The sequence below is a fragment of the Diplodia seriata genome (genome assembly GCF_021436955.1).
Source record: "Diplodia seriata strain FDS-637 chromosome Unknown scaffold_8, whole genome shotgun sequence".
Classification (NCBI taxonomy): domain Eukaryota; kingdom Fungi; phylum Ascomycota; class Dothideomycetes; order Botryosphaeriales; family Botryosphaeriaceae; genus Diplodia; species Diplodia seriata.
Window position 1 is genome coordinate 1,164,921 of NW_027117315.1, and position 15,024 is coordinate 1,179,944.

A 15,024-nucleotide genomic window follows, 5' to 3' on the forward strand; every position below is an offset into this window, starting at 1 on the left:
CACGGCGAAGATGTCCTGTGTTCAGCTCTGTCATCGCGGCGGATGCGGACGGGAGCGGATATGGACAACTGGTTTGCGGGACGGATGAAAAGGGATTTGTAGCAGGTGCTCTGGGCGTACCCGTTCGGGAAAGGAAACATGCAGTGCTCGAAGGGTTCATCGGAGTGAGTTTCTTGACAATTTTCCATGGGCGGATGGCGCTGCATTCGGGAAGGTTCTTCAGTTTTTAGGTGATAGATTTTCCCTCTTTTCTCAGGCTATCCAGATGAGTAGTGACCATCATGCTCCTTCCATGGCTGACGATCACGCAAGGGACGATGGATACAAAAGAATTGGTCTATGAGCGGGCTGACTTGAAGAAAGAATGAAAATAGCGGGTGCTTCCTGAATCCACGGTTTACTATTATTCATCGTGTTCTGGCCTACGCTTACGCACGGCTGAGAATCTGAAGCATTTGTGAGCAGCTGGTCGAGACATGGCTCCATGTCAGGCGTGCTGCTCCGCTCTCGGGCTCGCGTCGAAGCACTGGCCTCTCGTCACTTATCGATGGCAGAAATCGGGGCTGCACGTGGGCTACGCAATCGACCCACGGCCACGGTGCTGCACCCGCCAAGATATCTCGATTCAATCGCGTGCGAAGGGCAGCGACCAGTCATCTCGCGCAGGGCGGGTGAAGTGCAGTGGGGGTGGTTGCATTCATTCGTGCTCTGTCATCCTTGAAGCGCTGATGACACAGCTGGCGGGAAGCCCCACTCGAGAATCCGAGCGGCCGCCGTGCCTTCCTTGACGGGTGCCCCGCCTTCGCCATCACCGCCCATACCACAGCATAACAACCGCAAGCTCCGGCTGGTTCTGCCCCTCTCCACACAAAATCTCGCATCCTCCTCTCGCTCCTTACACTTCTCTTCCCAAAGGTACGCCTCTCGCCCTTCAATTGCTGCTGTCGTCGCTGCTCATCCGTTGTTCCCCGCCTCAACGTCATAACTGACCGATCCCGCGCTGCACAGCCCAACATCCACCACCGCACAACATGCCCGGTTTCTCGCAAGCAAACGAGCTGAGGGCCTGGCAGCAGCTCCAAGAGCACCACCAGACCCTTGGCAAGGACATTGTCCTCAAGGAATACTTCGCGAAGGACCCCCAGCGCTTCGAGAAGTTCTCTCGCACCTTCTACAATGAGGCCGACAAGTCCGAAACCCTCTTTGACTTCTCCAAGAACTTTGTCACTGAGGAGACGCTTGACCTCCTCGTGAAGCTCGCCAAGGAGGCTGGCCTCGAGAAGCTGCGCGATGACATGTTCGCCGGTGAGAAGATCAACTTCACCGAGAAGCGTGCCGTCTACCATCCCGCTCTCCGCAACGTCGCCAACTGGCCCATGCAGGTCGACGGCAAGAGCGTTGTCGAGGACGTCGACTCTGTCCTCCAGCACATGAAGGAGTTTACCGAGCAGGTCCGCAGCGGGGAGTGGAAGGGCTACACCGGCAAGTCCATCAACACCATCATCAACGTTGGTATTGGTGGCTCTGATCTCGGCCCTGTCATGGTCACCGAGGCCCTGAAAGCGTACGGCAAGCGCGACTTCAAGCTTCACTTCGTGTCCAACATCGACGGCACCCACATTGCCGAGGCGTTGAAGGAGTCTGACCCGGAGACCACTCTCTTCCTGATCGCCTCCAAGACCTTCACCACTGCGGAGACGTGCACCAACGCCAACACCGCCAAACAGTGGTTCCTCAAGACGGCCAAGGACGAGTCGGCTATTGCCAAGCATTTCGTTGCTCTCTCCACCAACGAGGCCGAGGTCACCAAGTTTGGCATTGACAAGAAGAACATGTTCCCCTTCTCCGATTGGGTTGGTGGCCGTTACAGTGTGTGGAGCGCCATCGGTCTGAGCGTTGCCCTGTACATTGGCTACGACAACTTCCACCAATTCCTTTCTGGTGCCCAGGCTATGGACAAGCACTTCAAGGAGACCCCCCTCGAGCAGAACATCCCCGTAATCGGTGGTCTTCTCAGCGTTTGGTACTCGGACTTCTTCGGTGCTCAGACGCACCTCGTTGCCCCCTTCGACCAGTACCTGCACCGCTTCCCTGCCTACCTCCAGCAGCTCTCCATGGAGTCGAATGGCAAGGCCATCACTCGCACCGGCGAGTACGTAAAGTACACGACGGGCCCCATTCTCTTCGGCGAGCCTGCCACCAACGCCCAGCACTCTTTCTTCCAGCTGCTGCACCAGGGTACTAAGCTTATCCCTACCGACTTCATCCTGGCGGCCGAGAGCCACAACCCCGTTCAGGACAACCTGCACCAGAAGTAAGTTGATTTGGAGCGCTGACTGATGCTATGGAGACTGACGTGGACAGGATGCTTGCTTCCAACTTCTTCGCGCAGGCTGAGGCGCTTATGGTCGGCAAGACGCCGGAAGAGGTCAAGGCCGAGGGTGCGCCTGAGGAGCTTGTCAACCACAAGACGTTCCTTGGCAACCGCCCGACGACTTCGATCCTTGCTCAGAAGATCACGCCGGCGACGCTGGGTGCTTTGATTGTCTACTACGAGCACGTGACGTTCACTGAGGGTGCCATTTGGAACATCAACAGCTTCGACCAGTGGGGCGTCGAGCTGGGCAAGGTGCTTGCTAAGAAGATCCTGGCGGAGCTGGGCGACAGCAGCGAGTCGAGCTCGCACGATGCCAGCACCAGCGGTCTGATCAACGCATTCAAGCAGAAGGCGGGCATCTCCAAGTGACTTGGTGCGGAGGACGAAGGGCGCTCAAGATACCGACTATGAACTCCAGCGTTCCTTGGGAGACGGAGCTGGTTAGATTGAACAAAAGCATATAGCTAGACGCGTGTAACGAATTCAGTACGATGTAATCCCCGGGACCATGGACGTGGAGCCAGTGTTCTGTGCGGCGTTGGGGGGCATGTCGATCTTGCGGGTTTCCAGATTTAGTGGGCTGCTCTAGTTCCCACACAGCTGGCCTCTCCGTAGCTGCTGCACCACGCACCACGCACCACCCGCAACACCTCACACGGCCACAGTTGCCGCCACAATGGCACTGTATATTTTGTAATCTCCGGGTAACGCTGCCGCCACATTCAATTCTCCGCCCTCGATCGAAATGGCGTCGCGCACCCTGTCCCTGCGGCTGGTGCTATCCCTGCTGCTCAGCTTCTACCTGAACCTGGCACATGCTGTCTCCAGCCAAGAACCTTTGAAGCCCCTGGAAGCACGAGGATATGCAATCGGAGAGGCAGTCCCAGTCTCCTGCCTGAATAGGACCATGTGAGTCGCTTTCCGATACGACGTCATCCAATACGAATCCTCTGCTGACCCGGCCGCAGCGACACCGGCGAACACGTACGTGCAAGCGGAAATCAAAGCGCAAACGCACTCGCAGTCACAGGGGGATGAAGAACACGGGCACTGATGGTAGAGCGCAATACAGATCACAGATGCCTCGGGGCAGCTCCAATACATTCCTTTCCCGGTCTGCAACGAGACGGGTAAGCCTCTGGAGCTCTACTTTGGCATCGAAAAAGGTGAGCATACGTCCAATTCCCTTTTCCGCGTCTCCGCGACCCGCCGGCATAATCACATCGAAGCTGATCCGCATCTGTCTCCCTCGGCGCAGAAATGAACTGCACAATCGACTTCATCTCCGACCCTCTATTCCATCTGCTCGAATTCTACGTCCACAACGATGCGCCGCTCACCTGCCGCATCCCCGCACGCCCTCTACCTTCCTCTTCTTCCTCCACAGACGACGACGACAACAAGGGCGGCGAATATAGCGTGGACGCGCTGTCGGAGACGAGCGGGGCGTTGGGCGGGCAGAGCGCACGCTACACGCCGCTCATCGTCGCGTTGACGGGCACGTTGCAGCTGTCGCACCTGCACATCTCCAACCACCTCAACATGCTCCTACACGCGGCCCCCAAGAGCGTCGCACCCGGCACCATCGACGCCGCCGCCGCGTACAGCGTGTCACACGCCTCGAAAAATACGAAGATCGTCATCGGCGACAGCTTGAGCCTCAAGCTCAGCGTGCGGTGGTACCCGAGCCCTGTCCTCCCGAGTGGCTGGGCGGGTGTTGGCGGCCATGTGTATATGAGTACCGTGGTGTATTGTATGTTGAGCGCCGGCGCGGCGACGGCGGTGTGCTTTGCGTGGTTTAGGGGGGTGGAGCTGCCAAGACGGTTGAAGAGGTATGGGAAAGACAGGGCGATTGGTGTCGAGAGTCAAAGAGGCTACAATGGTTATGGTCTTGGTGGTGGCGGGTATGGCTATGGTGGTGGAAAGAGGGATTGAGGTTATGGAAAAGCTGGTATTGGTCAGTAAGGAGGCGGCGGGTTGGAATGGTATAAATCTTCAGGGAGTACACGCCATACGAATTTGTTGGAGTTTACATATTGGTTATGGCATATCTTTTCTGCACGCGTGGATGTACGAGCATCTATGTCAATTCCGCGGATAGAGAAAGGCATCTCAACTGATCCAGCATTTGTTCGCCCACCCGTCATCAACGAAGGAGCGCGGGTTGGAGCTCGGCTTCAACTCTACTGTCGAACTTCACAACTTACTTGTGCCCTACTAACTTAGCTGCCCATATGCGATCAACGTCATGTTTTCTATCCTACAAGGACAGCATTTCCTGGGATGGGCTCTTGGTGAGTATAGATATTACTTATTTTTGTCTCGGCCGTATGTACAGCAGTAATGGAGGGGTGTTAAGTAGCCAAAGAGGGAGAAATTCGAGAACTCCAACGACGCTCAGAAGCCGTTGCACTGATCGGCCCCGCCTTCAGTGCCTGAAAACTCATACCGTGAGAACGCTTCTTCTACAATTCCTTCTCCTTCTTCGCACCAAGCTTCGACTGGGCGTCACGCAGTTCTTGCTGGCCTATTGCCGGCACGCCCGCGACAGCGTCGTGACCGTACACCGCCGCCAAAGTCTTATGGAAAGTCCATTCCACTGCTTTCTCCACCGGCTCATCGAAGATGTAGGGTAAGAAAGGCACTACAGCCAAACCAAGCTACAGCACTCTGTCAGCAAGTCGTCGCTCAGATGCGATAGAGCGCAACTTACGCCAATCGGGCCCCAAGTGCGGATCTTAGGATTCTTGTGGTTCTTCAGCGCCTTGCCCGAATACTTCACAGTGCTATGAATGGTGAAGGCCGGCAATCCCATACTTGCGAGGCCTTGGAACACGGCTCTTTGCGCCATCACAGTGCGGTAATCCTCGAGTATGGGGACCTTGCCAATCGGCTGCTTCTGCTCCCCGCCGACGAGACCTGGCCCCAGCTTCGCCTCGTCAGGCTGTGGTGCAGCGAGCTTGTCGGAGCTGACGACGGGCTTGTCGTAGTCTTCGCCCAACAGCGTGCGCTGGTTGCGTAGGTACGCCTTGTAGCCTTCGTTTCCCACGTCGCCGACCAAGTACGCCCACGAGACGCCGTAGGCAGCTCTGACCATGTACGGGTGCGCGATGGGGCGGAATGACTCTCCAATGTCTGAAGTGTACGCTACATAGCGGTGCGCGGACATGAGGATCGTGCGGACCCGCGAGGCGTAGGCGGCATAGCGGATGTTGGAATCCGTGGATTCGCCAGTGCTGGAGCAGAGAGCTCAGTCACATGCAATGGAACATGATGAGGGTTCACGTACTGGCCCTCGTACAATGCCTCCCACAGCTTCTCCTCATCGTCGAGCGTTGCTTGGATGGAAGGCGGCAGCTTCTTGGGTGGCACTGGCTGCTTGCTAAAGTCCGGGCGTGGCTCGCTACGCTCTCGCGGAATGTCGCTGAAGTCGTCGTCTTTGGGCATGGTGAGCGAGTGTGGATAGAGCTGTGGTCAAGCTTCAGGACGAGGCAATAGCGCAGCTTATGTAGGCGCGGGCAGAGCTCGGTATGCGCGACTTGTTGCCTTCCAGTTCTCCGAGCGAGCGGGTTGGACCTGAGGGCACGACCGGGGAGGCACGGATCGCGCGCAACAGTGACGCATGCGATCGTGGCTGCTGTTCCGTGGCGCAGGTAGTGGCTGACTGCCGCATCACGTGAAACTTCTCTTTCGGCGCCGGGGCGGAGGAAGCAGGCCCGCGCAGACGACGAAGAGCGAAGACCAGAGAGCTCTGGCATTCCCCATCAATTGTACCTGCCACCCGCCCGCAACCCCATCAGCTCCTCCGAACCCCGCAACCATGGTCGTCTACTACGAGATCGCTGGCCGCAAGATCGGCTCCCACGTCGTGCGTACCCTCCAATCCGTCGCTCCCATCGCGCCCGCCTACCGCCTTGCCCTTCCGCTGTCCCAGCTCTGATTGCGCAACCCATGTTTTCCCAACCCTCACAGACTGGCCACTGTCGGTGCACATGCTGTCCGCTAACCAATTGCTCTTCTCGCAGCTCGCCATGGGCGTCCTCGGCACGCTCTTCGGTGGCATCTTCGCGGCCACCGGCGGCAGCAAGAAGGTCGCTAATGCCACCCCTCCGATCAACGCTGCCAGCAAGGACGAGGAGAACTTCATCCAGTATGCCTCCGCAGTACCCACCGTCCGATGCTTGGCCAACGTTCTCTCCCGATCGTTGGGGCAATCCTCGGGCTCAACGGAATACCGGTAGCTAATACACAACCACAGGGAATTCTTGAAGGAAGCGGAAGGAAAAGACTCGAAGCATTGAGCTGCGCCTGACTTTGTCCGATCTTGAGAGAATGCGAGAAGGCGTGGATTCCCCCGTTTGATGGCTCTCGGCCTCTGCATCTGGAGCGTTGACGAATAGAACTCGATGGGAAAAAGGCAATTGCTCTGGCCACGGCCACTGCGGTTGGCCTTGCTGCAGTGCGGGCCTTGACTCCTGTACATACGGCAATTGTACGAAAACAAAAGACAAGATTTGTTCCTCGTGATTTCGTTCGCTGTCGACATTCCACTACCACTGCTGGGTGACTGACCTCGTTGCCTGTCCGGTGACGGGCGCTCTCCTGTCGATTATTCGACACCCTACATCTCTTCAAATACACTTTCCTAGTTCAGAGCGAGGGATGAGGGGCTGCTACGCGCGCAACATTTTACCTCGACCCTTGTATGCTCATGATCGTCATGACCAAGACCACCATCCAAACCTTTAGATTCAAGAAAATAGCCAAAGACTCTATACGTCAACTCCATCCAATCATCGCCATGGACAACCACATTGTACGCTCCTCAAACATGGTATCATCACTCATCCCAGTAAAGTAAAGCAGAAAGCAGCAGCATATTACACGCACTGCCGCTTATGCCGCATCAACCGGCAACCCAGGCGTCGTCGGCCTACTCTTTTCAATGTTGAAAAACGCCACGTTCTCCCTCAAAGCGACATACTCGCTGTCCGCGTAGCCCAGCACGTCATGGATCTCCGTGCCCTTCACGCCCCTGATCCTCTTGATCTCGGCAGCCGAATAATTCACCACGGCGCGGCCCACCTCAACTGGGGCCGGATTTTCCTTCTCGAAGCCGCCGGCGGGCGGCGAATCTGTACCAGCAGCGGGGGCGATGGAGGCAGAGGTCGGGGCGCGCCTGGGGGCACCGGGAGTGCGCTTCACGACAACAATGCGCACGGCTTCCTGCTGGTGAAAGTGGCCGTCGCAGTCGACGACGCCGACGGGAAGCAGGCCAGCCTTGTCGGCCAAGGCGCGGTAGGCCCCTTCGTCGATATAGACGGTGCCGTGCGGCGCCAGCCCGTGCAACAGCCAGAAGTAGCGGTCGCGGATCGCGTGCACCTGCGGTAGGAAGCGCGTATGCAGCGGGGCCGCGAGGCCGCTGACAGGATCGACGATCTCCGCGGTGACTGGGGCGGGAGTGCCTCGCCCTTCAGATGAGGAGAGCTCGAGCGCTGCACCGGCCTTGTCTGCAAGTTGTTGATCGTCGTCGCCGACCAGAGAGTTGCGGCTCGAAGCCATGGACGCCTGGAGCGCTTTCTGCACCTCGGCATACTTAACGATGGCGGCGATGTTGCCGGGCTTGGAGGAACGCGTGATGACGGTGGTGACACCCGCGGAAGTGGCCAGACGGGCGGCGACGATCTTGGTCGACATACCGCCTGTCCCCAGCGAGGATCCGGCGCTCGAGACGTCGGCCACCAGCTCTGCTATATCCTCGACGACCTCAATGGGCTTGGCGTCCGGATTCGTGCGCGGGTTCTTGTCATACAGGCAGTCGACATCAGTCATAAGGAATAGGTAGTCCGCCTGTACCATGCCTGCTGTGATGGCCGAGAGGGTGTCGTTGTCGCCAAACTTGATTTCCGTGACCGCCAACGTGTCGTTCTCGTTGACGATGGGGATCACGCCCATGTGTAGCAACTCGTGGAAGGTGTTCTGGGCGTTGAGGTACTGGGTCCTGTCGGCAATGTCGTTGCGCGTCAACAGGATCTGGGCGACGGGTTGGTTCATGTGGGCGAACAGCTGGTCCCACAGGCTCATCAAGCGACACTGCCCGATGGCGGCCAGCGCCTGCACCTGCGGCAGGTGTTTTGGGCGGCGAGGCAAGTCCATCCGCCGCAGGGCGACGCCAATGGCGCCGGAAGAGACAATGACTACGCGATGGCCATCCTTGTGCAGCTTCACGGCGGTCTCGACTATGGTGCTGAGGATCGAGAGCAGCGGCTCATGGGTCTTCTCGTCGACGATGGATGACGTGCCTGGCCGAAGCTGTTAGCAACTTCTTTGTTCTCCCGCAAGCCGGGGCTGCGAGGGTACAGGCGATGCTGTACCGAGCTTGATTACTATTGTCAGATGCTTCTTCATCTTGCAAACCGTGGCCGCGAGCTCAATGGCGAGAGCGGGGCCTGATATAAGCCCGTCCGAGTGACTCTACAGCCGGCGCAGGGGTCCGCGCACGCCCTACCTGACTCGCCGATGCCGCAAAATTGACTGACCGCCTTCGCGGGAATCCATGCTCGCCGCAAACCATCTCGGCAGTTCGGCTGCGCATCCCATATCCAAAACCGTCCACCTCTCGCATCTCGCATCAACAGCCATCTTCTGGCCGGATTAAGCTCGAGCCGTCCCACTCGCCGCTTCTACCGTGACTGAATTGCCTGATCGTCCAGCATTGCCGAAGCAATGGACCCAGAAACCAAGCCCGCCGCCGCGGTGCCGCGACCACCCACCAGCACCACCGACCAACCGGACCCGAGCTTCTACAACTGGCGCACCTTCTTCTCGATCCTGTCGGGGCAAGCGACGCCGGACGAGCGGCGGCAGTACTTCCTCAATCGCGACACGCTGCGCGAGGACCGCGACATTGCGCGCGTCGAGGCGCACCGCGACTGGGCTTTCCAGTACTCGCCCGTTGTACGCTTCATGCGCGACGAGGTGCAGAAGCTCGGCGGCGACGTGGGGCCCCACAACGTGCGCTGCCGCCGCTGCACCACCGCCCAGGGCGGCGGCTTCGACATCGACTACGGCGTGCTCCTCTGTGCCAACCACATGCGCAACAGAGGGCACGTTGAGGATACGATTGCACACGAGATGGTGCATGCATATGATTACCTGCGCTTCAAGGTTGATCGGTGGAATTTACGGCACCAGGCCTGCACTGAGGTATGTGGAAGTGATGTCTCCGAGCTCGGTTGGTTTGAGTGTTTCGAGAAGATGGCGTGCTACTGTTGGATGGACGATGGTTGACTAGGTGCGTTTCGGCAGATCCGCGCTTCAACACTGAGCGGAGAGTGCAGGTTCACTCGAGAGTTCTTCACCAGGAATCAATGGCGATTTACAAGCCAGCTGCAAGACTGCGTCAGAAGGCGAGCGACGCTCTCTCTGATGGCCAGGCCAGCCGTCAAGGACGATGTCCATGCCGCACGCCTGGTCAACGAGGTGTGGGACAGCTGCTTCCTGGACACGAGACCGTTCGACGAAATCTATAGGTGAATGAGGTAGAAGGAGGAAGTAAAGTTAAAGCCTTGCACTGGAGTTGTGGGGAGTTTCCGTGAATTTGAGATGCTGGATATCCGAGCCTTGTACCATTAAATCTTGCATAGCGGCGGCGTTAGGTTTGCCAACCAATTCAACTCCTGACCTGACTAATCCGAAACTCCATGCCATATGCCAGCCCTTGCCCCAAACACCCTATACCAGTTCCTTTCCAGCGCCGAAATCAACCATGGGGAAAAAAATCGAAAACACCTGCACCCGCTTGAAAGCACTCATCGCCGGCTTTCTTGCCTGACAAACGCCTTCTCAGAGCGTAAACATGACTGAAACCCACAGGTTCGAAACTCGCGTAGAATCACGCATCGGACTTGTCACTCGTGCGGCTCTTGCTCGAGCCAGAGGTGCGTATGTAGCTCCTCTCCCCCTTTACACAGTGCTTGATGATCCAGGGGTGCTTCTCAACCTCCTCGAGAGGCAGGCGCTTCTCAGGGTCTAAAACGAGCAGCTGTGGTCTACGTTAGCACACCGTTCCGGGCGGAATGGGGTTTTTTTTTTTTTTTTTTTTTTCAAACGAACCTTCTTGATCAGATCCCGAGCCTCGGGGCTGACGAAGCTGGGGATGGTCATCTCGGCCCTCGCGATTCTGCGCTGGGTCATGACGGGCGTATCCTCGAACGGCGCCTCTCCAACCAAGAACTCATACGTCAACACACCCAAACTCCACAGATCGACCTTCTCGCTGTAGTAGTTTTCAGAACTGCCGGGCTTGATCATCTCCGGGGGCAGGTAATCCAAAGTTCCGCACATGGTGTTGCGACGGTTGTTCGGGGCGTGGACGCTCCAGCCAAAGTCGGAAATCTTGATCTCGCCGTGGATACCGACAAGAATGTTCTCGGGCTTGATGTCACGGTGCATGATGTGCTTCTTGTGCAGGTACTTGAGCGCGCCGGCCATCTGGGCAATATACTGGGCGGCCTTCCACTCAGGGAAGCGCTGCTCCTTGCGCAGGTGCTTGTACAGCTCGCCCTTGCCGGCGAATTCGAGGATCAGAAAGATACGCTTCGAGTCGTGGAAATGGCCGAAGAGGCGCAGGATGTTGGGATGCGCCAGGTTCGACTGGATCTCAATCTCGCGGCGCACCTGCTTCTCGACCTTGCCCTGCTGAAGCTCCGACTTGTGCAGCACCTTGAGCGCGCACACGAAGCCTGACTGGCGCTCCTTGGCCAGGTAGACGCGGCCGAACTTGCCCTTGCCCAGCGGCTTGCCGATCTCGAACATGTTCAGGTTGAATTGGCGCGGCGCGGTGGGCTGCTTGTAGAGAACGGAGTCGGAGCTGCGGTGGTGCAGTTCGTCCGAGGGCCGCGACTCGGTGCGCTCGCGCTCGCGTTGCGCAGTTTGAGATGGAAGGGTGATTTTGGCAATTGTGTTGCTGCTGTACGCTTTGGGGACGTTGGGTTGCTGTAGCCTCTGCAGAGGAAGCTTGACGCGGCTGCCATTGGTGTTGGCCCCGAGTCCGGCGAGGTTTACTGCTGTGGAGAGAGAGCCCTGCAATGGCGTTAGCAGTGCGACCCAAGGGCAATGGGGGCCTGCGCACCTTGGACTTGTGCTTGGCGTGATTGCCGACAACGTTCTCGTTCTCATTGTTGATAGAGATGCGCTCGAAGGCGGACTCAAGAGTTTTTGTTGTCATCGCTAGGGACGTTGCTGCAGGGCGAGACGTGAGGCGCGGTCGGGATGCAGCAATAGAGTGAGATGGGCAGGATGCAAGCGGGCTCCGGGGGAATTGGAGAAGTCGTCCTTGGGGAGGGAGGCGGGTGGTGGGCGGCGCAGCAGAAGAAGCAGGTTCGCGGAGTGTTGACGGCTGTCTCCACAGCAACAATCGCCGCCTCTCGCCAGCCACTGCAGCCGCCGCGCCTGCCATGACGTCTGCCGCCGCACTACCACCGGATTGGACTCGAAGAAATACCGCGATCTAGATGCAATCGAATAATGTCCCCGCAGGAATGGCTTGGTACCCCAGCGGCGGGCAACAGCGGTGCCGCTGCAGAGCCTCCCACATGATGCGCGGCAACGATTGCCGGCCCAGGGCCCCGCTCTCCGAGAATGAGCCGCCTGACCTCAAGCTACCTACCCTTCCGTCGCACAGCTACCACCCCGCTACGCATCCAAACAACCCCGGTACGGCTCCCCTGCGCACGAAACCACCATGGACACGGCGTTTCCAGCCCCCGCCGACCAAGGCAAGTCAATTACACATGGCGGATGGAACATCACCACGCGTAAGCTGCCTATACTGAAGGCCGGCCCTATCGACGACATGACGAGCAGACTGGGCATTGCGCTGCCCGAGATGATCTTCGGCGACAACGCCATGCGGCTCGAGCACATTGCGACGGGATGGAGCATAGAATTCAACGCCTTCGACGCGCTGGACCGCGTGGACAAGACGGGCGAGAAGATGCTCGAGGTTGCTTACTCAAAGGAGTGGCAGAAGACAAGGTGAGGCGCGGAGCTTCGTGGTCGGCGCAAGCGCTAAGAACCTGTTCCAAGGCAAAACCACGCCTCGGAAATCAAAGAGGTAGTCAAGCCGTTCGACTGGTCGTTCAGCACCGACTATGCCGGCACTGCTCCCTCGGAATCCCGCCTCAAGTTCGAGGAAACTGAAACCCTGATACCCGTGGCGTTGCTCAAACGCCCCGATCCCATCCTGTTCTTCGATGATCTCGTGCTCTACGAAGACGAACTCGCCGACAACGGCATCTCGCTTATGTCGTGCAAGATCCGCGTCATGCCCGCCCGCTTGCTGCTGCTGTGCAGATTTTTCCTACGGCTAGACGACGTCATCTTCCGCATCCGCGACACCAGAGTCTTCGTTGAGTTTGAGACCGGCGAGGTCATCCGTGAGTACACGGCTCGCGAGGAGAGATATGACGTGGTGAAGAAGAAGATGGCCATTACTAGAGAAGATGTGCCCGCGCTCATGAGAGACCCGAACCGCCTTGTCGAGTACGTACCAATCGTTGATGGAAAGCTGGAGAAGTGTGTCGTCAAGTAAAACCGCACAATGGTCCTGCCGAACTGCGGGCTCTGGCCCCAGTACCCAGATTCTTGAGCACTGCAGCTTCGAAGTCACGTCTGCATACCTGTGCGGACTACGGGCTCCTGCCTACGCACGCTCGCTTTGCGCTGGGCATGGGCGGACGAAACAAAAATGCCGCCACGGACCAACGGTAGACGGCGCGACGCTGCTGCCTCCGCTGCCAATTGGTTGTCGAAACGTGCAGACATGGAACGGCCCGGCCCAAACCATGGTTGTGCTCATGGGGAAACACTCCGTTGGACCCTGTCGACCTACACACAGTTCAGGGTCAGCCGCGAAAAGCCATAGGATTATCTCATTCAATGCACCACCCTCCAGTCCCATGCTTGAAACGGCGTAATGCCCTAATGCGTGAACATAGTACTAGCGGAGCCGGGCCCTGTTCCTTGGGTAGCGTGGTAGAATTAGCACGGTCAAGCACTTCCAGGAGCCGGTACAGAAACGAGTTGCGTCAGTGATCCCGGGATCGTGCAATATGGGGCCGCTTTCCAATCCACGGTATGTAGCTTTCTGTGACCTTCTAATCGACCATCAGACTTTTCACAATGAGTCTTTTGGCCGCTGGCCGTTGTCATTAAAGCCTCCCCTGCCCACCCTCCTGTCCCTCTCTCTTCAACCGACACAGATCTTGTCTCACGAACACATTTCCCCACCACCACCACCACCACCACCACCACCATGCACACCAACAACGACAACACCACCACCACCACCAACGAGGTCTCTCAGGAGATCAACTCGACCCGCCTGTGCGGGATGAGAGACAAGCTCACCATCGCACAGATCTCAGGAGCCATGTGCTCGGGCTCCAACGACCCCGTTGGCGCCCTGCGCATGCAGAACGCCGGCTCTCTCTATTGGGAGCGCCGGAAGTACAACGCCGAAAAGGCGGCCAGGGCCAGGCACCAGTCAACTGATGACTGACTCTCCGAGATGGAGTCTCCGCGCTCCAAGAGGAAGTCGGTGATCAGATTCACCGAGCCGCTGCCCGCGCAGCAATGCGAGTAACCAGCACTCTTTTCCCCTCTTTCCCCCTCCCATCCTCTCCACTGGGAGGTTTTTTGAGGTTTTAACGAGGCTGGGTTGTTTTCCCTACCAAAGTTTTTTTTTTTTTTTTTTTTGAGATACCCGGCGGATGGACTGCACTGCTTTTACTGTTTTCTCTTGGTCTACTTTCTTTCCTTGCTGTTTTGGGTTGCAGCTTGTCCGGAGTTTCTGTTTTAAAGTGGTCTAGATAGATTTTACTTGCCGCCGCGACCTTGCCGAAGCTGCCGTGACCTGCGGTACCTTAAACGTATAAGCGGTCTGCGAGGCATCTGGTCAGCAAAATGGGCAGGACTTCAAATATGTTGTCTCTGAATAATATGCAAATTGTGATGAGTGAAACGAAGTGATTCGTGTGCTAATGCCCAATCAAGCCAAATAGCTACCTTTGTGCAGTAACCTTTGCCGCAAGGTGTATACCCAGCCGCACCAGCCAGCTGTATAGTTACCGAGCAGTCGCTTTGCAGTCTCATATACCTTGTTACGTACCTATCAGACGTGCAAAAATTGAGACGAGAGTCGAATGGCTTCAGAACGGGCTCGCTCGAAAACGACCTTGAGGATACAGAAGCACAACCCTCTAGATTACCACATGGACCTTGGCTGGGGCTTAAAGAATCACGGGTACATGGATTGGGGTTCTCCAAAGTAACACTAGTAAGGTCGTAGGAGTATCGGTTGGTCGATGAGCGATCTCAATGATGTCTTGGTGGAGGAATTTTTGAGAACGGGACCTTAAAGTGGGGACCGAGAAAGGGGGTCAAAGAAGTCGGATATATACGAGTAATACAATTTCCTGTGGATTATACGTAAATAAACCTATGCTCTCTAAGAGACGCTTGAGTAACTGAAAAAGATAGTCTAGGACTCTTAAGATCTTAATAACATTAAAGTGGACGTATAGTAACCGTCTCTACTCTGTTAAAAAGAAGACAATGCTAAAGGAGGTTAAAACTTCTAGGGA

The 15,024-nt window shown here is 57.1% G+C and overlaps 8 protein-coding genes across 8 annotated transcripts; 5 read left to right on the forward strand and 3 right to left on the reverse strand.

Moving 5' to 3' along the window:
- Positions 1 to 1,031: 1,031 nt before the first annotated feature.
- PGI1 (glucose-6-phosphate isomerase) lies at positions 1,032 to 2,746 on the forward strand (the record flags this gene model as incomplete). Its single annotated transcript, XM_066779369.1, has 2 exons — positions 1,032 to 2,314; positions 2,365 to 2,746. The coding sequence occupies 2 exons, from the start codon at positions 1,032 to 1,034 to the stop codon at positions 2,744 to 2,746; spliced, it is 1,665 nt and encodes a 554-aa protein (XP_066630173.1).
- Positions 2,747 to 4,842: 2,096 nt separating this feature from the next.
- On the reverse strand, positions 4,843 to 5,824 carry SLS55_007955 (uncharacterized protein; the record flags this gene model as incomplete). Its single annotated transcript, XM_066779370.1, has 3 exons — positions 4,843 to 5,037; positions 5,091 to 5,613; positions 5,667 to 5,824. 3 exons carry the CDS (start codon positions 5,822 to 5,824, stop codon positions 4,843 to 4,845), a joined length of 876 nt encoding a protein of 291 aa, XP_066630174.1.
- A 373-nt stretch (positions 5,825 to 6,197) lies between these two features.
- SLS55_007956 (uncharacterized protein) lies at positions 6,198 to 6,618 on the forward strand (the record flags this gene model as incomplete). Its single annotated transcript, XM_066779371.1, has 2 exons — positions 6,198 to 6,245; positions 6,403 to 6,618. The coding sequence occupies 2 exons, from the start codon at positions 6,198 to 6,200 to the stop codon at positions 6,616 to 6,618; spliced, it is 264 nt and encodes an 87-aa protein (XP_066630175.1).
- A 655-nt stretch (positions 6,619 to 7,273) lies between these two features.
- On the reverse strand, positions 7,274 to 8,785 carry PRO1_2 (Glutamate 5-kinase; the record flags this gene model as incomplete). Its single annotated transcript, XM_066779372.1, has 2 exons — positions 7,274 to 8,679; positions 8,752 to 8,785. The coding sequence occupies 2 exons, from the start codon at positions 8,783 to 8,785 to the stop codon at positions 7,274 to 7,276; spliced, it is 1,440 nt and encodes a 479-aa protein (XP_066630176.1).
- A 318-nt stretch (positions 8,786 to 9,103) lies between these two features.
- ATP23 (Mitochondrial inner membrane protease atp23) lies at positions 9,104 to 9,913 on the forward strand (the record flags this gene model as incomplete). The annotated part of the gene is made up of 2 exons (XM_066779373.1): positions 9,104 to 9,583; positions 9,686 to 9,913. 2 exons carry the CDS (start codon positions 9,104 to 9,106, stop codon positions 9,911 to 9,913), a joined length of 708 nt encoding a protein of 235 aa, XP_066630177.1.
- Positions 9,914 to 10,271: 358 nt separating this feature from the next.
- IPL1 (spindle assembly checkpoint kinase) lies at positions 10,272 to 11,606 on the reverse strand (the record flags this gene model as incomplete). The annotated part of the gene is made up of 3 exons (XM_066779374.1): positions 10,272 to 10,421; positions 10,493 to 11,461; positions 11,511 to 11,606. The coding sequence occupies 3 exons, from the start codon at positions 11,604 to 11,606 to the stop codon at positions 10,272 to 10,274; spliced, it is 1,215 nt and encodes a 404-aa protein (XP_066630178.1).
- A 367-nt stretch (positions 11,607 to 11,973) lies between these two features.
- Positions 11,974 to 12,971, forward strand: TIP41 (Tap42 interacting protein; the record flags this gene model as incomplete). Its single annotated transcript, XM_066779375.1, has 3 exons — positions 11,974 to 12,094; positions 12,142 to 12,415; positions 12,467 to 12,971. 3 exons carry the CDS (start codon positions 11,974 to 11,976, stop codon positions 12,969 to 12,971), a joined length of 900 nt encoding a protein of 299 aa, XP_066630179.1.
- Positions 12,972 to 13,561: 590 nt separating this feature from the next.
- Positions 13,562 to 13,940, forward strand: SLS55_007961 (uncharacterized protein; the record flags this gene model as incomplete). The annotated part of the gene is made up of 2 exons (XM_066779376.1): positions 13,562 to 13,565; positions 13,642 to 13,940. 2 exons carry the CDS (start codon positions 13,562 to 13,564, stop codon positions 13,938 to 13,940), a joined length of 303 nt encoding a protein of 100 aa, XP_066630180.1.
- Between the last annotated feature and the right edge of the window lie 1,084 nt (positions 13,941 to 15,024).